The sequence below is a fragment of the Phaseolus vulgaris genome, chromosome 8 (genome assembly GCF_051622355.1).
Source record: "Phaseolus vulgaris cultivar YP4 chromosome 8, ASM5162235v1, whole genome shotgun sequence".
NCBI classification, from domain to species: Eukaryota; Viridiplantae; Streptophyta; class Magnoliopsida; order Fabales; family Fabaceae; genus Phaseolus; species Phaseolus vulgaris.
Window position 1 is genome coordinate 39,272,739 of NC_143505.1, and position 24,818 is coordinate 39,297,556.

General features: G+C 49.6%; 1 protein-coding gene across 1 annotated transcript; it reads left to right on the forward strand.

The window, feature by feature from the left end:
* The first annotated feature begins 14,798 nt into the window (after positions 1–14,798).
* On the forward strand, positions 14,799–16,499 carry LOC150025577 (uncharacterized). Its single transcript, XM_090294110.1, has 2 exons — positions 14,799–15,191; positions 15,501–16,499. The coding sequence occupies exons 1-2, from the start codon at positions 14,799–14,801 to the stop codon at positions 16,497–16,499; spliced, it is 1,392 nt and encodes a 463-aa protein (XP_090150236.1).
* Positions 16,500–24,818: the final 8,319 nt, after the last annotated feature.

Below are 24,818 nucleotides of genomic sequence, written 5' to 3' on the forward strand. Positions count from 1 at the left end.
CCTGGTATTGGCGCACGTCGAACAGGTCGTAGGACACCACTGCAGGTGCCTTGTTGACGATGTATTGTTCAGTGAAGAGCTTCGAGAACTGAGAGAAAGACGTGATATGCCCTTCTGGTAAACTCACGAACCACTCCATGGCGATTCCGCTCAATGTGCTCATGAACATCTTGCAGTACACAGCGTCTGAGCCCCCAGACAACATCATCTTGAGTGTGGAATGCCGTCAGATGCGCCTCCGGGTCTTCTACCCCCTTGAACGACGCTTTTACCCCCACCAGGTTGGGAGGCACCATGGTTCCCATGATCTCAGGGGAGAATGGCATGGGAAATGCCCTTGGAGGTGAGGGCTGCCTAGACACCCTTTCGTCAACAACGTGCTCCCTCTGCGCCTGCAGCGTCCTTCTCAACTCTTCGTTGACACGATTCAGCTCGTCGTTCCTGCTTTGCGACGCAGCCAACTCCGTCTGCATCCTTTCTTGTTCAACTTTCGACGCTGCAGCGTTATCCTACAGCGTGCGCACCATTTCCAGGACCTGCGCCATTGTCACAGCTCCTTCGTCAGCGGATGGCGCAGGTGATGGTTGTCTGTTTCTAGGCATCTTCTCTATCAAAGAAACTGATAAAACTCTGGTGAGCTTTAAAACTGTGGTATATATGGGACAACGATTCACTCGGGCCCCACGGTGGGCGCCAAATGATCCTGCCGGCAACTCGAACGTGGAGGAATCGCTTCGTGGTACTCTCTGCCCCGTCTACGCGACTGCGTCTTCTGCGGAATCACTCCCCGAACTTTCTCTCAGATGTCTTCAAATGTGACCTGCAAAACACACAGACGGCGCCTCTAGCGGCCGTTTGCACTCCGACGATCAAGTTAGTCCAACAGAACCACCAGAAACTGGAAACTAGTAATGCGTGTGTGAGAAAAAACTTGCACTCTGTTTTTCGTCTATCTTTTTTTCTCCCTCACTCTCACTCTGATTCTCCCTTTTATCTCTCTTTCCCTGCTTCTGGGCATAACAGAATTCTGTTATGCTTTTCTGGCATGTGTCAGAACCCTGTTACGCTTTTCAGAGAAAGCGTACCTTCAGAATCAGCAATGGGGAGCGTGAGAGTCTGCGCATGTCTGTGCTTGGCTGCGCCTGTCTGTACCTTTAGCGGTACGGAGTGCTCTTTTGTCTGGACCGCACCCCTCTCAGATGATGACACGTGGAGGCCTGCAACTCACATCTAACCACACACGTGTCACTTACTGGAAGGGCTCTAGCGCCTCTCTTTGTCTGCCTAAGTTACGCCCTTGCGGAGTAACTTAGGATACTTCTCTTATATGGGTAAATTGCATACTCTTAGGAGAACGTCGGGCGTGGCTGGTCTAGGCACACTCACCAAACGTTACTCTCTGCGTAGGCGACTTACCCTTCAGGATGACACGCACGTAATGGGTTGAGGGAATCACCAATCACCGACTGGCTTACTAGTTCCCTCAGGCCACTCTCGTGCACGATTCCTTGAGGTGTGCTCATGCGAGGTCCATGCGTAACGCTCTCGCTGGGAACCTTAGTCCCCGTTTAACTGTGTGTAACACGAGACCCCGACGACAGTACACCCGATGACTGATCAGTGTTTATTCGCTTATCGCGCTCTGCCTCCAGGCGCGAGTCTAGGAACTGATCTGCTGGTGGTCACTTGGCTACTGACCACCGATCACCATTCTAGGTGATCTATCCCCCGACCTCTCTGCCGCCTGATCTGTCGGTGGTAACTTGGTTACTGACCACCGATCACCTCTCTTGGCGATCGTCCCCCGACCTCTCTGCCACCTGGTCCACGTGTCACCTTGCGAGTGGTCCACGTGGTTCTCTGTTGCTGACGTCATCGACTACCGATGACCGATCGGATCACCAGCCATAGCGACAAGGTTGCGAGCACCAGAGAAGACTGACAAGGTGCTCGGAAGGCAGAAGAACGTGTGGTGTGAGTTTCACCAGGCTTATGGCCACTCATTCCACACTTGCTTGGCGTTGGGACACCAACTCGCGGAGTTGGTAAAAAGTGGCTTTCTGAGCGATTACTTGCGGGAGACGCAAGGTGATCGGGAGTCGGGGTGATGCGAATCAAATAAAGAAGGCTTTTAATAATGAAGGACAAGATCATTCGCCCTCACATTTAAAGTCCTTCTTATTATTCTTTGCAAAAGATGAGGCCCAAAGCCCAAGCCCAAGCCCAAGAAGGCCAAAGCCCAAAAAGCCCAAGTTCATCTCATGAAGGGCAAGGCCAAGTATTAAATAATAAAGAATATTGTTGAAGGTGCTTAGAGGGAAACATTAGAAACCTCTATTGTTAAAGCATCTTTTAGTCTTTAGTTAGGAGTTTTAGGGGGGGTGTGTTAGTAGATAGTTGTAGGAGTAAATAAGGAGGTGCCAAAGTGAGAGCAGGGATCACACCTTCCTCATGCATTGTTTTAGGCGCCAATTCTAGAAGCTTTTAGGAGGGAATTTTTTTGAATTTGTGTAGCTTACATTTCAGCACCTTAGGCTATAAATTAAGGTGCAACCCTTGTATTTTTCAGAATTGAAATGAGAGTAAAGAAACTATACTCAATTTTTGAGTGAGCATTGGAGAGCTTTTGAGCCTTCTTCTCTAGTCTTATCTTGAAGGATCCATGGTGTCCTCAAGTGGCGGCAGCACACTCATCTAGGAGCAACCATCCTTCTAGTGGCGTGATCACTCACCTTCTCTTCCATCTCCATAAGCTTTTCTCTTCTCCTTTCTTCCTACTCTTTCAATTGTTCATGTTTAGCTTGTGTTCTTGAGTTTTGGTTTGGTTATTTTTCATTTTCCAGCAGCTGTTCTTATTCTTTTCTGTTTTGGTTCGGTGCATTTTAATTTCCAGCACTTCTAATTCAATTTGCTTATCTTTTGTTCCATTTTGTTCGGTTCAATTTGACTATAATTGGAACTTCCATATGAGTTCGGAATTGGTGCTAGTTTTTGGAGAGTTCTTGACTTAGAACAATGATCCAATTCTAAGAAAAAGTGCCTAACTATTGTCCAACTCAAGTTGATTCCTAAGAAGGTCAAGAACCTTTCTCTATGTGGCTATTGGAATCACATCATGGGGCCACCAGCAGAAGATCCGCAGCACGAGGTACCTGTGCACGGGGAGGTGCACACGATCGCGGGGGGCTTCTCTGGAAGAGGGTGTACAGCCTCTCAGAGGAAGAGGTACGCTCGGTCGGTGATGACTGTCGACTCGGTGGAAGATCATTCCCCCGATGCTGACATCACATTCATAAAGGCAGATCTCCGGGACGTTGTGCCTCACGACAATGATCCTATTGTCATCTCCCTTGTCACGGCAGGGAGAAAAGTGCACAGGGTCCTTGTGGACCAGGGTTGCTCGGCGGACGTGAGGTTCTGGCCGACGTTCAACAAGCTGCAGTTGCCCCTTGATCATCTGAGGCCATACCTGGGGTGCTTGTATGGCTTCGCAGGGGACCAGGTGGAGGTGCGAGGCTACATAGAGTTGAGGACCACGTTCACAGATGGAGCTGTGGCTCGCACTGAAAAGATCAAGTACTTAGTGGTTAATGCCCCATCCGCCTACAACATACTGTTGGGAAGACCGACGCTCAACAGGTTGGGAGCAGTGCCGTCGACGAGGCACATGAAGCTGAAGTTGCCATCGATGGAAGGGGTGGTGATCACCATTAAGTCGGACCAGAAGGAGGCTAGGCACTGCTATGAGAACAACCTCAAGCAGCAAAGGAGTGTGTGCCATGTTACCTCGACACCACCGCCGGGTGTGGACGAGAGGCGATCGCAGTGCTGGGAAGAGACCGGCGATCCCCAGAACATGGAACGCCACACACTTGAAGTTCTATTTTAGTTGAAAATGTAAAGTAGTCGCGCTTTCGCGCTAGTATAAACAGTTTGAGCAGTTCAGGGGCACTCTTTTTCCCAGAAGAGGGTTTTAATGAGGCCACCCAATAAAAAAGAAGTTATCAGTATAAGAGTTTGCAAAGTTTTAAAGTTAAAATCCTTCTCGCCCCAGGCACGGGTGTAGGTAATCGGTTAGGCCTTCCTCGCCCCAGGCGCGAGCATGGCAACCGGTTTAAAGTCCTCCTCACCCCAGGTGTGAGTGCAGGCAGCTAAGGTTCGAAAAGCCAAGGGTGCTAGTAAGCCCAAGAAGGGAAAGGAAGGATTTCGAGAAACGCCTTTACCCAAGTGGCATAGCATCAATATTGGCGCAGTAGAACTTGATCCTGCCTGTTGACCAGAACGCTGGAACCTGCCTCGTCAAAGGATCGACGTGTGCACCGCTTCAAACCTCCGTCCTTCTTCAAGATCCACCTCAAGAACCTGCAAAAGAACAAAGCGGCGTCGCTGCGGCCGATCGCACTCCAACGCCCAAGTCAGTGACCGAACCACCAAATACTAAGAGCAAGAACACTCAAGAAATCTCAAGGAACCGTGCAATGTTCTCTCTCACAGTAAGCTCTAGAACTCGCAAGCGTAAAGAGTATAATCTGAACGTGCGTACCTCAGAAAGTTCGTTGAGAACTCTTATATACCTGGTTACTTTCTCTCTCCTGGCAGTTACAGACCTGGGACACGTGGCTCGCATCCAGTCGTACACGTGCCATCATCTGGAGCCTCCTTGACTTGGGCGCTGCTTCTGACTCCCTTTTTGGCTAAGTTATTTATGCATGGTACTGCCCAGTGCTTAGCTAACTTGGGAGCGCGATCTTCACTAGAATAGGCGAGTTAGGGTGCTCTCGTACACCTTCCCTGTGGTCTCGCCGGCCGCCTTCATAATCTGCACCACCTTCATCTCCGGCGATGTGCTTGCTCTGGCGATCTCCAATCGCTTGGTCGCCTGAGTTTACATCTGGCGACTTCACCTTCTACAGGGCGATCGCCTGGTATGCTAGAGATCGGAACACGCCAACTTGATAACTGGCGACTTCACGAGCCCCCCGACTTCCTCCTCTTCTGCCAACCTGGCGCCTTGTCAACACGCCTACACTGTAGCTTGGTGCCACGTCATCACTTCCGACTACCAGGACGGTACAGAACTCTTAGTCGAAACCCTTCTCACCCCAGGAGTGAGAAGGTGGAAGCACGACCCGATGTGTTAAGGGTCGACGATCTTGGGGCAGGCAAGAGGGGTTATCGAGAAATATTCTTCATCCCCAAAACGAGACATCATCTTTGACCGATCGGTGTAGGGGTCCTCTATGCACTTAACGCTGGAGCGACAAGCAATCTAGAAAGATATAAGGTAGAAGCAGAGGCGCGATGACTGATGAGGGGGTGGTTGTAGCATTCTGATCGGTTATCGGTGGTTAGAGCGTTGTTTAAGAAGTTTTAGACAAGTTCTTACGCGATAGGCCTGAGCAAGAAAAGCCACGCCAGAACAGTTATCAAGTGTTGTTAGTTGTGATCAAAGTCAGAAGCAAAGAAGTCAAACACAGCGAAGATTTGTGCCAAGTTCGAGCGAGTCAGCAGTTGATCATGGCAAGAGATAAAAACTAAGAGATACACAACAGAAGAAACAGTAAGAGGAAAGTGGCATTTTATATATGCATAAGAGTTTTTACATGCAAAATTTATGTACAAGGGGATAAAGGCAAAACAGTAAATGATCAAGGGCGAACGATCTCGCTGTCCACCACCTCGAAGTCCATGGCGAACTGAGAGTAGTCAGCCTCCGGGAAGACGCACTTAACTTGCTCAAGGGCCAAGTCGAAACCCTCAGCAAAGGTATCAGCAACCTCTTCCCAAAGCTTGGTCTTCTCAGCCTCGAGCTCAGCCTTGTCGGTCTCAAGCACGACCTTCTCAGTAGCAAGGGTGGCGATGGTGGACTCGGCCTCCTTAAGCTTGGACCCCTGATCATTGGCACGCCTCTCGTTCGCAGCGAGAGCCTCCGCCAGATTTGCGATCTGTTGGCGCAGGAAGGCATTCTTGGCTTCAAGCTGGATGGCCCTCCCTGTGGTCTCGACCAGCTCGGTGTCAAGAGCGGCGACGGCGTCCCCCATCAGCATCTCCGTCTTGATGGTTTCTTGGACTTGCAGGGCGCGCCCTCTCTTGGCTTCTTCCACCATATCCCTCAGCATCTCATTGGTGCTCTGCAGGGCCTCGTAGTCGCTTTGAAGCGACTCCTTTTGGTTGATCAGCTCGCCCATCTTTCCCTCCAGCTTCTTGATGCGGCGATGCTGGGTGGAGAATTCCAAGGAGAGCACCAACTGGCGAGCCAGATGAAGGTCCACCTCGCTCCTGCTCCACTTGACCAGCTCGTAGTTTTGGAGCAGTTGCCTGGTCAGCTGGATGACCCTAGTGAGCCCTTCAGTGCTGGACCCCGAGGCTCGGTGGGAACTCTCACTACCACCCTCGGTCGTGGCGGCGGAAGCTTGAGGGCGTGGTGAAGTTGAGGGGTGAGAGGTTCCCTCCGAGCGAGCAGCCCCGCTCCCAGTAGTTTGAAATGGTAAGGTAGGGGGTTGGCTGGCTAGGTTCCCCTTCTCCTTCGTTGAACTAAAGGAGACCCCGAGCTCTCCTCCTCGATGGATATGACGGTGGTGGGAGCCTTCACCAACCGTTTCCTTTTCCTTTCACCCCTGGTCTTGGGGCCTTCAGCTGGCGCGACCGAGATGGGGGAGGCAGAGATAGGCTCGGAGGTGGCCTCAGTCCCCGAGGACGACCCGACAGCTCGTCGGCTCTTGGCTAGCGCGATCAGCTTCTGTCGTCGTTCTTTGGTGGAAGTCATATCTACACCAGTGAAACATGGCAAAGGGTGAATTAAGCTAATCAGCTCGGTGGTAGCATGCAGAAAGGGGGTTAACATGTGCAAGTATGACAAGTCGAAGAGAGGGAAGAGAGTGCAAACCAATGTATTTTTTTAGCGTCTCCGCGTCGAACTCGTGCTTGATAAGGGTGGAGGAGCCGAACTTAGCGCCCAAGCTCGAGAGTAGGCTGCACAGCTCGCGCTCGTAAGGAGCCATAGCCTCCAAGCCCCGAGGTTTTTTGAACTCTACCTTGGGAACCCAGTAGAGTGGGAAGCCCTCAAGTAGAGTCGGGCTATGCTCGTTGGAGGTGATCATGTAGAACCTACCCTTCCAGTCCTTGAAGGATTGTTGGTATAGGCCCAAGATCACTCTCCCTGTCACGCCGTTCAGGCTCACCCATTACCGATCGCCTGGGTTCTTGGCCTCGAAGAAATGGAGGAAGACGTCGGTTGAGGGAGGGTGGCCGAAGTGGTTGCAGAGAATCTCAAACGCTCGGATGAAGGCCCAAGCGTTTGGATGGAGTTGGCAAGGAGCCACGTTCAGCTCGGTGAGTAGGTCCTTCTCAAAGAAGATGAAGGGGAGGCGGAGGCGCAGTCTCTTGAAGATGGCAGAGTAGATGAAGGTGAAGGGCACTCTGTTGTTGGCCCTATCGTCCACGCATATTGGCATGCCTCGAGGGGGGATGCACACGTTCAAGTGTGAGTCATCCTCCCTGTCAAGGGCACAGGTGGGTTCGCCGCTTGGGGGTGCGCAGCCGTTGAGGGGGGCGCGCTCGTCGAGGGCGGTGGTGGTGCACTTGCGGAAGGCTGTGCACCGGAGGAGGAAGCGAGATGCGCAGTGGTTTTTGTGCGAGCCATTGCTCAGTAACTACAATGGAGAAAGAAAAGAAGGAGTGAGGGACCAATGAAAAACATGGTTCAGCAAAAAACAAGAAGAAGGTGAGGAGAACGGAAATGTTATGGTTTGAAGGGCGTGGAGAAGCGAAAGTGACGAAGAAGAAGAAGTGAAAACACAGAAAAACCAGAAGAAACCCTGGTACAGTGCAGGGAAAAGGAAAACAGCCCACAACGTATGCACAGTGCAGTTATTCGATGATGCAATCGGTAGAAAGTATTCAAATATGCCATAGATAAAGAAAAAGGGTACCTTTTGTTGATTGCAAGCGGTTTCTGGAAGCCTGAAGTTGGGGAAGACGAATCGCAGAGAGGGAGTTCGAGGGTTTCAGAGAAGAAGTGTTGGAGAAGGTGACGGAACAGTGGAGGCGCGTAAGTTTTGAATATGAGAAGCGCAAACGACATTTCATGATAGCCGTTGATGCGTACACGTGTCCAAGATTGAGGAAGGAAGGCGTAACGTCATTTAAAACACAGCACGTGACGTGGCATCACTTGCCACGTGGCCACAGAGGACGATCATTAGCCTTTTCGCTGAAAACAAGTTTACAGCTCGAGGCTGGGGGGCTTGTGATCCGGTCGGTCATCGGTAGTCGGTGACGTCAGCAAAGGATAGCCACGTGGACCGTTCTTAGTGGAACACGTGGGCCAGGGAAGCAGATGAGTCATTGAGAAAGTCACCCAGGGGGTGATCGGTCGTCAGCGGATGGCGGTCAGAGAGAGTGCGCGATCAGCGCCTAGATAAGCGCCCGGAAGCTGAGGGCGTAGCGCTATGGTGCACCGATCGGTCATCTGGTGTGAGCGATGATCATCGGGTTTGCGTGTTGCACGTAGTTAAGCTGGAAACGAAGGACGTTTCCCAGCGAGAGTGTTGCATACGAACCTTGTGTGGCAGGGTATCAAAGAAAGGACAAGTTAAGTGCTTTGTGGTGTCATGCACGAGAGTGGCCTAAGAGAGCTAGTCGCCAGTCGGTGATTAGTGCTCTCCTAACCCATAGCGTGCATGGAGCAAAGCAGAGGTGATCGTTCACACAGTAGGTGATGCCTGGTGCGTGCGCTTAGCCAAGCCACACTTGGTATTCACACTGAGGTTGCACGAGACACCTAGTGAAAGAAACGCGCTAAGTTACTTCATACACGAATAACTTAGGCGCGCAACAAAGTATATAAAGGCATTCCACGCTCATACAGAGGGAGGTAAGATTCATTCTTGCAAGTTACTAGTTTACACAGAGAGAGAGAGAATCACAGAGTGCACGCGAGTCTCGCTGAGATTCTTAGTTCTTAGTTCTTTGGTGGTTTTGCGAGGCTGACTTGAGCGTCGGAGTGCAATCAGCCGCTAGAGGCGCCGTTTGTTGTGTTTCGCAGGTTTGCTTGGAGTTCTTGTGGAGTGCTTGGAGCGTTCTTGCGGAAGACAGAGTTTGACGTGGCGAATCCTTCGACGTTCGAATCCCCTGCGAGATCACTTCCGATGTGATGACCTGCTAGACTATGACCATATTGTCTGTGGTAGTTCGAGGTGTCCTCAGGGTCTCCTGAATTACTGTCCTCTGTCTGCCCCCCTTGCCCGAACTGGCGAGCTTTGCAAGCAAGTCTGCTCGGGCATTCTGTTCTCTGGGTACGTGGACTAACTCGAACACCTCAAACGTCTCCTTCAGAACCTGGACGTACTCTAGGTATGCGGCCATATGAGGGTCTTTAGCTTGGTACTCCCCCGTGACCTGACCTGTGACCAATAAGGAGTCACTCTTCGCCAACAGACCTTTCGCACCCATCTCCTTTGCTAGCAGCATCCCAGCGATCATGGCCTCATACTCTGCCTTGAAGGCGAACCACAGGTCCTGCTCAATTAGCAACCCATCTGGTCCTTCCAAGATTACACCAGCCCCAGTACCTTGTTGGTTGGAGGAACCATCTACAGAGAGTACCCATATGAAACCTGCTCCTTCCTGGTGTTTTGCTACCGTGGAGTGCTCTATGACAAAGTTAGCATAAACCTGGCCTTTGATGGGGCCTCTAGGCTCATACTGCACATCGAACTCTGATAGCTCTATCGCCCATCGCACCATCCTACGTGCCACATCTAGCTTCTGTAAGACCTTGCGAATTGGAAGGTCTGTCATCACTATTACGGTGAAGCTCTAGAAGTAGTGGCGAAGTCTTCGCGCTAAAAACACTACTGCCATATCCGCTTTCTCTATGGCTTGGTATCTCACCTATGGCCCCTACAACACTATGCTAATAAAGTAGATCGACTTCTGCACCTGATCCTGCTCTTGTAGCAGAACTGAACTTATCGCCTTTTCCGTAACTGTGAACTATAGGCGGAGGGGAGTACCTAGTTCTGGCTTGCACAACACTAGTGGACTGGCCAGGTACTCCTTCAATTTTAAGAACGCCTCTTCACACTCTCTGGTCCATACAAACCTGTTGTTTCTCTTCAGGCACTGGAAATAAGGATGCCCCTTATCTCCTCCTGCCGATACGAATCTGGATAGAGCGACCATGCGCTCTGTCAATTGTTGTACCTCTTTGATTGAGGTCGGGCTCTTTATTGCTATTACCGCAGTGCACTTCTCAGGATTTGCCCCTATCCCACGCTCAGTGAGTAGGAACCCCAAGAACTTGCCTACATCTACCCCGAACACACACTTCTCTGGGTTTAGCTTCAGCCTGTATTTCGCTATTGTTGTGAATAGCTCTTCCAGGTCTGCTATGTGCTGCTCCTTCTGCTGTGAGGTGACCACCATGTCATTTACATACGCTTGGACATTCCGCCCTAACATGAACGCTAAAACTCTGCCCATTAGTATTTGGTAGGTGACACCTGCGTTCTTCAGCCCAAAGGGCATCACCTTATAACAGTAGCAAGACAACTCTGTCATGAACGTTGTCTTGCACTCGTTCCTAGGGTGCAGCATGATCTGGTTGTAACTGGAAAAGGCATCCAGGAAACTCAGTAATCAGGAGTCGGACGCACTGTCTACCAAAGCATCAATACTGGGCAGCGGGTAGGAGTCCTTCGGACAGGCCTTATTGAGGTCTGTGAAGTCCACGCACATCCTCCATTTTCCGCTGGCCTTCTTCACTAGTACCACGTTGGCCAGCCATTCAGGGTACTGTATCTCCCTTATGTGGCCAAGCTTCAACAGTTTCTCTGTCTCCTCCCTGACGACCTGATGCCTTTCCTCATTGAATTTTCGTCTTCGCTGGCGAACAGGTCAGACCTGGGGGTCCATGGTGAGACGATGACACGGGAACTCAAGATCTATGCCTGGCATGTCAGAGGCAAACCACGCAAACGCGTTAAGGTGTCACGCTATGACTTCGGCAATCTGATCCTGCGTCTCTTGGCCTAAGGATTTGCCAAGCTTGAATATCTTCCCACCGATCTCTCGCTCTAGCACATCTTCGGCGGGTTTGAGTAGTGTCTCCCGGCCGATCTCCGCACGGGCGACCCCTTCTTCCCTTGGAGGTTGGGTAGTAACAGCGAACACCCCTCTCTTCGTCTTGAGTCTATTCTCATAGCACTTCTTAGCCTCCTTCTGATTAGACTTGATGGTGATCACCGTACCCTCAAGGGAAGGCAGCTTCATCTTCATATGCCTCGTAGAGGCAATCGCTCTAACCTTGTTCAAAGCAGGTCTACCTAATAGTATATTGTAGGCTGATGGGGCGTTAACGACAAGATACCTGATGTTGGAAGAGCGTGTAGTTGTGTCATCTGTGAAGTTTATCCTCAGCTCTATATGCCCACGTACCTCCACCAGGTCTCCAGCAAAACCGTACAAGCAACCGGTATAAGGTCTCAACTAGTCCGGAGACAACTACAATTTGTTGAAGGTCGACCAAAATATCACATTGGCCGAACTTTCTTGGTCCATGAGGACGCGATGCACCCTTCTCCCTACTGTAACCACCGAAATCACCACTGGATCATTTTCATGTGGGACGAAGTCCTGGCGGTCAGCCTTGGTAGACGAGGTCGACATCGGGAGTATTATCCACCTCTTGCACCTATACTGCCATCACTTCTCTTGCGATACTTCTTACACTGGGAGGAGTGCATCCTCCTCCAAGAGATGGCGTTGATCTCACCATGAATGGGCACCTCGTGCCCCTAATCTGCCCCTGCGGTTACCAACGCTGATCGTTCTGCGACTCCTGGAGGTAGTCCTTCAAGAAGCCACTTTTCACGAGCTCATCTAGTTGGTGCGCTGTACCGTCCTATCATCTGGCGTTGACCGAAGGTCAGAGTCAACGCATGATGGGGGCCCCTCGAGGGACCCAAGGATGAGAAGTCTGCAGGTAGACCGCTCGAGTCGTCGCCCAAGTGAGGCGTCGCCCAAAGAGAGGCATCGCCCGAGGGAGAGAAGCGTCGCCCAAAGAGAAGCATCGCCCGAGGGAGAGAGGCGTCGCCGGAGAGGCTTCGGGCCTCGACAGTCCAGAACAGCAGTAAAGAGAAGAGAAAGGCGGCTTCAAGGCTGCAAGTTTAGCACTAGAAGGGGATGCCCTAACTCATGAAGTATCCTAGAAACCCTGGAACAGATACGACCCGTGAGAGGGCCATAACCAGGGAGAACCACGTGCATGGTACGAGAGAAAGGTAGATATACCCCAGGGCAAGTAACCAGTAATTGGGGCACGTGAGTTGGCACCCAGAACGTCAACCCACAAGCCGGAAGCACTTCGCAGGAAAGAGGGCTCACACGATAGAATAACCCTAAGTTGGGTGATGGCGCAGTGGGACCCTCTACACAGAATAAACGATCAAGTAAAAAGGACACGTGGAAAGGCACACGTGCTCATTAAAGGTTTCAGTTAAAGTTTGCCAAGGTACGCGTTAATTTAGTTAAGATTCGAATTTTCCAATGAATGTTTTTATACGCTTTCAATGCGCTTTAACACGCTTTAAAAGATGAGAGGTGTATAAAAAGGGACCTTGGGGCATTTGGAAAAGGGACCGAGTTTTTAACCTAAATTCACACAGTTACACAGAGCAGAAAAACCCTAGTTGTCTTCGCGGCGCACTCACAGTGAGCATAAGGCAATTAAGGCAACACCATTCTAGTTCACAGTTCTTAGGCACTCAGCACAGTTTCTTCGACCACCTCCCAAGGGTGCGTCATTTTGATGTTTCTCGCTAGCTGACTTGATCGTCGGAGTGCAAACGGCCGCAAGGGCGCCCCTTTGTTCACTTCTTTTCAGGTACTCACAGACGGAGCAAACGAAGGTGCCCTAGCTCGCGAGGACAAGCCACGCGCAAAGACGATCCCGGTCAACCGGCCGGAACATTTGGCGCCCACCGTGGGGCTCGATATAAAACATCAGTCCCACCACACACATTTTCAGTTCCAGTTCCAAAACCCGGATAAGTCGAGAAAGTTTCTAGAAAGCCATGACCACAAGACCTCCGCGCTCTAGGAGCGAAGAGATGACCATGCAACAACTCGTGGTGATGTGAATGTAACTACAAGAACACATGATTCTTGACATTCTTAGGAACAACTTGAGCTGGATTTAAAAGGCACTCTACTTTAGAATTGGATCAATGTTCTAAATTCAAGAACTCACCAAAACTAAGCACCAACCAAGACTCATATTGAAGTCCATGTATTGTCAAATTGAATCAAAACAAAAGGAAAGAAGAACAAGAATTAAAACTGGATAGAATTTAAATGATAGCTACTGAACCAAAATAGAATTAAGAACACAATGCTGGAAACACAAAATAAACGGTAGAAAAAGAAGTAAACTCTAGGAATCAAAACTACCGAATGGAAAATTGAAGAAAAGGGAAGAAGAACACTTATAGAATAAGATGCTTGCTGGATTTTGAGAATTGGAAGAAGCCATTCACGCCACTTGGAACCTTGAACCAAGATAAGTGATGGAGTGCCACCACTTGAAGCTCACCATAGCTCACAAGATAAGGCAAAGAAGAGGAAGACTCAAAACTCACAAATTCTCTCCAAAATTGAGTATAGTCTCTCTACTATAAAATTCCAATCTGAATTGTGAAGGACCTAAGCCCTCCTTTTATAGGAGTAAGGGCTGGTCATTTACATAACTTATTCCCTAAGCTACCCAAAAAACTCCTAAGATCACACCCCCCTTACTAAGCTCACTCCCCAAGCTTCTAGAATTTGCTAAACTAAAGCCTAAAGATGCTTTTAGAAAAGAGGTGTCTCATGTTTCCCTCTAACCACCTTTCTAAACATTATTCTATATTATTTACAATTTAAAAGAAACTATAAAGAGAGATATTTAATATGAAGCCTATTATTTGAGAGTTTGTAGACTTCTTTATCTTTAGGCTTGATCTTCTCTTTGACTTCTTTTAATTTGTGAGAAGACTAGAAGGAAGAACTTCAAATGTGTAGGTGAAAATCCTCTTCCTTCATTAATAAAATCCTCTCCTAGTGGATATCCATCATACTCCCCGAGTTGGAGAGAATTCGTCCACGAATTCAGTACTCCTGCATAAAACAAAGTCAGTTTGCTATTATATAAGAGAAGACAAGAAGAAATGGGCAAACATGACTTATCACTTTGAAATGTTGGGAGTTCAGAAAAAGATGGTCTATACACAGACCATGTTGGAAAAGATTGTTTAGGAATGATATTATTTGGTAAAATAGGAGATATGAAAAAATCATCCTTAACATTCTTTATCCAATATGGTGTGGAAGTAGGAACCTTAGGTAATGAAAATGACAAAGAAGAAGAAGACCTTGTAGGCGTAGCACGAGTCAACAAAAGTGATTGAGTTAAGAAAGAAGCAATGGCAGCCTCAAAAGCAGATCAGGAACGCATGTAGGCAGATCTCACAGCCTCTCTGGCGAGAAACGAGGAACTCCACCGTACGAACGAGGAGCTACGTCGCGATCGGCGCGATGTAGACGAGCTTGAGACTGCCTCCCCACTTAGGGAATTCACCACACCGTTCTCACAAGCGATCTTAGGAACAGCAATCCCCAACACGTTCACAGGGCCCAAGGTGACCTTTACAGGAAAGGAGGATCCTGAGGCGCACCTCGCGGCGTTCCACACACAGATGATGTTGGTCGGAGGTTCTGACGCCGTAAAATGCAAGCTCTTTATGAGCACTTTAACCGGAATGGCCATGGATTGGTTCGTCAGCCTTCCGGAGGGTCACGTCACGTCCTTTGCTCAACTCTCACGGCTATTTAGAGAGCAGTACTTAGCCAACAGGGCCCCAGCCCCGGTCTCGTACGACCTTTTCGAAGTGAAACAATTCCAAGGGGAGACCCTAAAGGAATACATAAGTCGCTTTGGGGCGCAAGTGGTGCAGGTGGGTACCACCGATGAGCCCATGATTGTATACGCATTCAGGAAGGGGGTGCAACCCGGGTCTTTTGGTAAGTCGCTTAACTGCAAGCTTCCCAAGACATTTGCTGAAGTAAGGCGACGAGCGTTGGAGCACATTGCCGAAGAGGGCGAGGCATACGAGAAGTGCATACCTGCTGCACCGGCACGAGCAAGAGCGCAGGTACGCACACAACCCGCTAGGGTCTACGAAGCTGCCACAGAGAGGCGGAACCCAGACAGGAAGCGCACCTACGAGGCGAGGAGGGTCTCGCCAAGGGCCCGAGCTGAAGGAAGAAGAGAGGGGAGTAGACCGCTGAGGCACAACTTTGTGGTGGAGCTCAAAGACCTCATCGTTGTGCCCAACATAGCAGACAGGTTGAGGCCACCAGCGAAGTCTGACAAAATTCTGGGGCCCCACAAGGAGTCGTGGTGCGAATTCCACGAAGCATTTGGACATCATATTAACAACTGTTTGGCGCTGGGCTATCAGTTGGATGAACTTGTGAAGAGTGGCTTCCTAAAGGATTACCTCGTAGGATCCCCTACAACGGCGGCCACGGCAGTACAAGAGGAGGGCCAGGCACACGAGATGCCAGTCCATGGGGAGGTTCACACCATTTCTGGTGGATTTTTTGGAGGGCGGCTCACAGCCTCTCAACGTAAAAAGTATGTGAGGTCAGTAAGTTCAGTTGCAGAAGAATTCCCAGACGATCCTTGGGAATCAGACCTCGTGTTCACAAGGGCTGACATACGGGATGTCATCCCGCACGACAATGACCTCGTGGTCATCTCAGTAGTTACAGCAGGAAGGAGGGTCCATAGGGTTCTCGTCGACCAGGGCAGTTCCGCTGATGTCATGTTCTGGATGACCTTTAACAAGCTGCAGTTGTCCCCGGACCTCTTGAGACCCTACACCAGATGCTTGTATGGATTTGCAGATAACCCAGTGGAGGTCCGTGGGTACTTAGAGCTGAGGACGACGTTCACTGATGGAACAGCATTGCGTACCGAAAGCATCCGATACCTGGTGATTAACGCCAACTCAGCCTATAACATTTTGGTGGGCAGGCCCGCCCTAAACAGGTTGAGGGCAGTACCTTCCACTCACCACATGAAGATGAAGCTGCCAGACCTTAGCGGCAAAGTGATAGTCATCATGTCGGACCAGGAAGAAGCCCGAAATTGCTATGAGAACAGCTTAAAAACAAAGAGAGTCGTGGTCATGGTAATTGAACGACCACCCGTCTCATGTTCATTAGCAGAGCCAAAATCCATGGAAGAAGCGATGCCTGGGGATTACGCATGCACAAATGGAAGACGCCTTGACACCTCGCCTAAACCCTACCAGAGATTGATGGATAAAATCCTTGCACCAATGCTAGGAAGAAACGTGCAGGCCTACGTACGACATGGTGGTGACCTCGAGCGAGAGGGCGACACGCGGCTGATCTGGAAGAATTGTTCGCCACCATATCAAAATACCACCTGAAGCTAAACCCAGAGAAGTGCGTCTTCGGAGTAGAGGCGGGAAAGTTCCTAGGATTCATGCTCACAGAAAGAGGGATAGAAGCGAATCCTGACAAATGTGCAGCCATCATCGCCATGAGGAGCCCAACCTCAGTGAAGGAAGTTCAACAACTGACAGGGCGAATGGCAGCATTATCAAGATTCGTATCAGCTGGTGGGGAAAAGGGCCACCACTACTTCCAATGCCTCAAGAGGAATAGTCGTTTTACGTGGATAGACGAGTGCGAGACAGCGTTTATCAAACTGAGGAGTACTTGGTGACGCCACCCGTGCTCTGCAAGCCACGGGTGGGCGTCCCCCTCCGCCTATACTTTGCAGTAACAGAGTGGGCCATTAGCTCTGTACTGGTCCAGGAACAAGACCAGGTACCGAAGCCCATATACTTCGTAAGCAAGGCCTTGCAAGGCCCAGAGTCAAGGTACCAATCGCTAGAGAAGGCAGCACTAGCAGTGGTATTCTCAGCACGAAGGCTTCGCCACTATTTCCACAGTTTTACGGTGGTAGTAATGACGAACCTTCCCATCCAGAAGGTACTCCAAAAGCCAGACGTGGCCGGAAGGATGGTACGCTGGGCAGTGGAGTTGTCAGAATTTGACATTCAGTACGAGCCCCGGGGATCCATCAAAGGCCAGGTGATGTGATTCCACTAGCACAATTAGAATGATTCTTGACATTCTTAGGAATCATCTTGAGTTGGTTAAGAGCTAGGCACTTTATCATAGAAATGGATCAAGGTTCTATGAACAAGAACTCACCAAAACTAGTGCCAAAACACAAACTCATATAGAAGATCCAATTATTGTCAAATTGAACCAACAAAAAGAGGTAAAACTTAAATCCACCAAATAGAATTGGAAGGGAAGCAAATTGAACCGAACAAAATGTAAAAGAAAGGCATAGAACTGAAATTACTTGCTGGAAAAAGAAAAGAACCGAACCAAACACAAATTTAGAATAAGAACAGCTGCTGGAAAACTTTAAAACCGAACCAAAAAAAAAAAGCAAAGAAACAAGCTAAGACAAGGAATTAACAAAGAAGAAAGGAAGGAGAAGAGAATTGCTCATGAAGATGGATGAATGATGGATGATCTCGCCACTAGAAGTGTGGTTTCTCCTAGATGAGAGTGCTGCCGCCACTTCAGGACACCATGGATCCTTCAAGATAAGACTAGAGAAGAAGGCTCAAAAGCTCTCCAATGCTCACTCCAATTTTGAGTATAGTTTCTTTAGATAAATTCCAATATGAAAATTACAAAGAGAGCACCACTATTTATAGCCTAAGGTGCTGAAATATAAACTACACACATTCAAAAACTCCCTCCCAAAAAGCTTCTAGAATTTGCGCCTAAAACAAAGCATGAGGAAGGTGTGACCTCTTCCTTCACTTTGGCACCTCCTTTTCTACTCCTACACTTATCTACTAACACCCCTCCCCCCCCCCCCCCTAAGACTCCTAACTAAAGACTAAAAGATGCTATAACGAAAGAGGTTTCTAATGTTTCCCTCTAAGCACCTTCAACTAAAGAAATTACAAAAAGAGAAAATAAATGTCCCCTATCTCCTAAAGTTTTGAACATGCTTCTTGTAATCCTTTGAGGTGGGCTTTGACCTCCATGGGCGTCCTCCATTTGTGCCTCTACCTCTTCTTGATCTTGTTGATTGGCCTCCATGTCCTCTTGAGCTTGATCTCCATCATACTCCCCGAGTTGGAGAGAATTCGACCACGAATTCTGGAGACCTACAGAAAAAGGAGTTAGATCGCTGACATTAAAAGTATGACTACCTAAGAATGTATCAGGCATATCTAACTCATAAGCATTGTCATTAATCCTCTTGAGGACTTGGAAAGGTCCATCCCCTCGAGGCATTAGTTTGGACTTCCTTTGAGTAGGAAAACGATCCTTCCTCAAATGAAGCCAAACCCAATCGCCCTCATCAAACAACAATGCTTTTCTCCTTTTATTGGCAAGTTCAGCATACGTGCCAACCTTCTTCTCAATTCTCTTCTTGATGTCTTTATGCAAAGTTTTCACAAAAGAATCCTTTTCATCACTAATCCTGCCTGTTGACCGGGACGCAAGAACCTTGCCTCGTCAAACCTGGATCGGCTTCTGCGCCGTGTTAGCCTCCGTCCTTCACCGTGATTCACCTCAAGAACCTGCAAAAGACAGAACGGCGCCGCTGCGGCCGATCACGCTCTGACGCCCAAGTCAGCGACTGAACCACCCAATACTAAGAGAAAACTCAAGAACTCTAAGGAACCGTGCAAAAATTCTCTTTCAACGTATTCAAGACTCGCAAGCGTAAAGAAGAAATCTAAACGTGCGTACCTCAGAAGTTCGTTAGAATCTCTTATATACCTGTGCACTTTCTCTCTCCTGACAGTTACACATCTGGACACGTGGCTCGCATCCAGCTGTACACGTGTCACCATCTGGAGCATCCTTGACTTGGGCGCCACTTCTTACTCTTCAGGCTTTTTGGCTAAGTTACTTATGCATGACACAACTCAGTGCATAGCTGCCTTGGAGCGTGATCTCTTATGAGTGGCGAGTTCGGGTGCCTTCGTACACACCTTCCCTGTGGTCTCGCCGGCCGCCTTCATGATCTACTTTACTTGCTTCACCGTGTATGCTCAGGTAAGCTGTCTCCCGACCTCATCCTCTGGCTAGCTAGGAAATGACTATCTGACTTCATCTTCGGCGATGTCCTTGTTTCGGCGATCTCTAACCACTAGGTGGTCGAGGGTTCGCATCTGGCGACTTCATCTCAAACTCGGTGACCGCCGGTTTAGGTATGCTAGAGACCGGGGCACGCCAACTTAATAACTGGCGACCACACGAGCCCCTCGACTTCCTTCCCTTCTGCCAGCCATGGGCCCTGCTCAACACGCCTACATAATAGCTCGATGCCGCGTCATCGCTTCCGACTACCAGGACGGTACACAAGCCCCCCAGTCTTAAGCGAAGACTTGTCCAGCGAAAAGACTAAAGAAGTCACGTCACTACCGATCTACGTGGCGCTGGCGCAGAATTCCAAAGGTTCGTACTTTCTGCTTTCCTGACGCTCCACCAAACACTTTTCCAATCGCTCGACACGTGGCTTCATCAACGGTTATCTTTAGCTATCGTTTACGCTTCCAGAAATCGTTTGAAAACCCCTTACACCCATTTCATTTCTACTGTTCCATCATCTCTTTGCCTCCTCAAACGCTCTGAGTTTCCTCTGCAAACCCGCGACGCTCTTCAACTCTCTTAATCCCCAACTTCCTTCAGCGTTCGTCTGATCATCGAAAGGTACTCCCTTTACTTCCTCTGTTGATATTTGCTGCATTTTAACCGATTCGCATCATCCATTAACTGCCTGGTGCATACGCTGTGGGTTGTTTCTTCTTCTTCTCCCTTTTCGCAACTTAGGGCTTCGTCTTCCATCATAACGAACTTTCGCTCGTTCGTTTTTTTTTTTTTTCATCCTTCGTTCACAATCAAGTCAGCCTCTGCAACCTTCGCTCACCTTTCTTTTCGTTTTTCCTTTGCAGTTCTCGCGATGGCTCGAACAAAGACCACCGCGAATCCTCCTCCCTCGTCGCGAAACCCTCCATCTCAAGCTCATAACCCACCGCGAGCACCTGGTGCTTCCTCCTCCCAGGCTGAGAGGCCTGCAACCTCTCACCCCAACCTTGCTCAGGCAACTCCACCCATCGCCGGAGGTGCCTCCATCCCTTCCCCAGACTACAAGAAGTTATACCCATGGGCCACTTCAACTTTACTGAAGGAGACTTCTTCAGTAAACTCTGCTTTGGCGGTGCTTCGATTGAAGAAAGGGGACGAGCCCAACCTTTCGTTCCACAAGGAGCACGATGACAAACTGACGGTGCTGCCTTGCCCCCCCGACGTGCCAGTCTGCGCAGATGACAAAGGGAACAACGGCGAGTTGTTCTGCTTTGTGTATACCACCCTCTTCAAGAAGGTGAAACTTAGGTTCCCCCTTACCTGTTTCGAGCGGGAACTACTAACCGAGCTCGACATCGCCGCCGCCCAGCTCCATCCCAACAGCTGGGCATTCGTGCGGGCGTTTCAAATTTTGTGCGCACATTTGGGACTACCGGCATCGGTAGACGTGTTCCTTTTCCTGTTCGAGGCCAAGAACCCTGGAGATCGCCTTTGGGTGAGCCTGAACAGAATTGCTGGGAGGTCGATCCTCTCTATCTTCCAGCAATCTTACAAGGATTGGAAAGGTAAATTCGTCCAAGTGTGCCAAAATGACCAGGATGCTTCACTGCTCGACGGTTTTCCCTTGTACTGGGTAAACAAGGGAAATAAAGACTCTAAGGGAAGCTTTAGAAAGCCAAGAAGCCTTGACAACATGGGCGATTTGGACAAGGACCTGTGCCTCTTCTGGAAGAGCGTGGCAGCCGCTAACATCACCTTTCTCACCTCTGCGATCATCTCCTTCGAGTTCTTCGAGGACCAACTCGAGGCTCGCATAGGTTAGTGCTTACCTCAACATCTAAGTTTTTGCCCTGTGCTGCATCTCTGTTATCCATTACTAGGCGTCCTGTCTGTTGCGCACGAGACTTGGTCTTTATTTCCTGCACCATTTGTTTGTCTCATTTGCACACTTACTCATATGTTTTACTTTTGTCTTTGAGCTCACCTGTATACTTTGCACTATGCAGATCTCATGCTGGGTAAAGGCAAGCTAGCTGAATTGAGGGCGCTCGCCCGAGCCCACGGGTTGGCGTCGGGATCCCAAACTGTGCCCACCTCAGTAGCGGAGATCGCTGCTGCTCAGGGCAGATCTCCCCCTCAAGGCCCAGCTCCTTCAGAAGCCTTGCCCGCCCAACAACATAAGAAACTCATCCTAAGGAAGCCAAAGAGGAAAGCTCCTCAGGTGGTCCATGAGGATGAAGAAGAGGACGATGAGGCAACCGAGGATGGCCTCATCACCAAGAGGAGAAGGGTGGCACCTTCTTCACCACCTGCTCCACCTCCTCTTCCAACACCAACACCGCCTTCTCCGCCAGCTCCAACTCCAACACCGCCTCCTCCCCCAGCTCCAACACCGCGAGTCCAAGCAGTACCTTTGGCGGCTGCATTTCCGACGGTTGAGGCTACTGAGCCCAACTTCATGGAGAACCCTCCGAGCGCTTCCACGCCATTTGTATCTGCTGGAGAGGGTCCTCCTTCAACAGCCTCAATCGCGGAAGCTGCACCAGGCGGGGATGAGGGTGCTCACAACTCGCCGATAATTATCACTGAATCCCCTACATCACCACCACGCCAAGAAGCCCAACCTTCACCAATCCAAGAGGGCGGTGGTGAGAGCCAGCACCAGACTCCCTCAGCGCCCCCACCAACAGCGGTTGCGAGCCTTCCCCTCGCGGTTAAAGGGATCTGGGGACCCTTCACAGCCAAACTCAGAATGATGGCAGAGGACCTCCCCTCGATCATATCAAAAGCTGTGGAGAGATCCAGCAAAAAACTTCAAGACGACATCTCCGTGCTACAAGAGGAGAATCGCCTAATACGGATCGAGGCGGAGAAGTTGTCTTGCAACCTCATGATGGCGGAAATCGAGCACTTGCGGGTGGAGGACGCCATGAGCACCGAGCTGAGGGTGGCGCGTAAGGAGGCCACCGATCTACGCCAGAAGGTGCACCTCCTAGCTCAAGAGAAAATTGAGCTAGAGAGCAAACTGGTTCCCTACCGTCTCAAGGTGGTTGACCTAGAGGCATCGATCAAAGCAGATGCAGCCAAGGTAGAGAGCCTTGAGAAGAGGTCGGTAGATCGGGAGGTCGTCTTGGGAAAAGTCGAGAAAGAGAGGGATGACACCATGGCTGAGCTCGTCGAGGCCAGAAAGGAGAATGAGAAGATCGTCGCAGAGCTGGCCCAGGCGCAGGCGGAAAACAAGAAGGTTGCTGAAGACCTCCTTCAAGCTCGTGAGACAACTGAAAATCTAAAGAAACGAGCTGATGAGTTAGAGCAGCAGACCGAGGGGCTCAAAAAGCAAACTGAAGAGCTCGATCTGAGCTCCGCCCAAATCCTCGCTGCTGGGTTTGACGCCGCCCTGGAGCAATTTGCCTGCCAGTACCCTGATCTGGACCTCTCCATGGTGTCACTAAACAACGAAGTGGTGGATGGGAAGATCGTTCCTTCTGAAGACTAGTTGCTTCCCTCCATCACTTATTCATCTGCTCTTCTCTTGCACAACTTACTTGTAATAACTTTTCCCTTTTTGGTATATGTATTTCTAACTGATACTACTGTGTTATGAATTTTTCTGCTCCTTCTTACAATCTCTCTGTTTGCCTTGCTGATCTTGTAAAAAATCGCTTAAACGAAATTGACTTAGTAATTCTGCAAGTGCAACTGTTTACTAACTGCTTCGAACTATTAACTTTCGAACGATAGCATTCTAACAACTTGTGAACTTTAAGGTAATGAACCTCAGCGCGAAACCACTTTCCAAACAACGAGTTTCAACCCAATTAATAGTTTAAGACATAGCTCACCTGATCTGCTCCATCGAAACGGGCCTTAACTCTTTCCATTGCTTGAATTTCTTCCGATCGCCAAAGAGTCTTGGCGATTCCAGCTTCCTCTTGCCTTCATAACTTGGCCATTGTTCCCTCATCTGGGGGTAGAGGCACCTTTCGGATCCTTCTCTACCTTCCCTGACTTTTAGAACAGTAAGCCGGATAGCTAAGTGTTCTCTTCGAACCTACCTTAGCTACCCTTTAAACTTCTTCCACCCTCCACACCGTACCTGAACTCGTTCGAGACGAGAAGGATTTTATCTTGCCTGAACTCGCTCGACGGCGAGAAGGTCTTTAACTCGCCTGAACTCGCTCATCGGCGAGAAGGTCTTTAACTCGCCTGAACTCGCTCATCGGCGAGAAGGTCTTTAACTCGTGCCTCTACATTGCCCCAGGGGCTACATCTTCTCTCCCCTGGAAACACTGAGGACTTTTTACTGGTGCCTCTACATTGCTCCAGAGGCTACATCTTCTCTCCCCTGGAAGCACTGAGGACTTTTTACTGGTGCCTCTACATTGCTCCAGAGGCTACATCTTCTCTCCCCTGGAAACACTGAGGACATTTCACTGTTGCCTTTGCATTGCTCCAGAGGCTACATCTTCTCTCCCCTGGGAGCACTGAGGACTTTTCACTGTTCTCGCCTGCACTCGCTCGACGGCGAGGAGGTCTTTATCTCTTTCTCGCCTCAATACGCGCAAGGGCGTTGAGGTCTTTTAAACATCGCTGGTGCCTCCGATCGCCGAAAGACGATGAGGACTTTTAACTTTAACTGATGCCGCCAATCGCCGAAAAACGATGGGGACTTAGAAACTTTTTTAGAAAGCATGCAACATAACTTCAAAACTCGCCTTAAATCAAAACTCGCCTTTTGAAATTCGAAATAACAACAAGCATGCAGTCTAAAACACTTTAAACTTCGAAAACTCTTCTTTATTGGGTGGCCTCATTAAAAACCCTCCTTAGGGAAAAAAGAGTGCCCCCTTCAAACTGTTTTAACAGAAAGCTTGCAAACTCTTCGTGTTTGTTTTTACTTACAAAGCTTTTAACTATAATATAACTTGAGGTGCGTGGCGTTCCAAGTGCGAGGAATCGCCCCTCCTTCCAACGTTTCTAAGCGGTAGGCGCCGTTCCCGAGCGCCTCAGTTATCCTGAACGGTCCCGTCCACTTAGGCGACAGCTTGTTCTCCATCTCGTACTGGTGGGCCTTCCTCATCACCAGGTCGCCTTCTTTAAACTGCCTTGGCATCACCTTCGAGTTATACCTTCGTTCAATCCTTCTTTTCACTGCATCAGCCTTTACTCTCGCCTCCTCCCTGACCTCATCCAGCAAATCCAGATTCAGCCTTCTTTCCTCATTCGAGTCTTCCGCTACAAAGTTCTGGAATCTCGACGAGCTTTCCTGGATTTCCACTGGAATCATTGCGTCGCATCCATAGACCACGCTAAACGGGGTCTCATGGGTTCCTGACTGCTCGGTGGTGTGGTACGCCCAGACTATACGGGGTACCTCCTCAGCCCACGATCCCTTGGCTTTCTCTAGCCTTCTCTTCAAACCTCACAGCAGTACCCGATTGGCTGACTCTACTTGGCCATTTGTCTGAGGGTGCTCGACGGATGCAAATACTTGTTGAATTCCCACCCCTTCGCACAGCTTCTTCAATAGGTGACTTGCAAACTGAGTTCCGTTGTCTGACACCAAGCGCTTGGGCACACCAAACCGGCACACGATGTTCTTCCACACA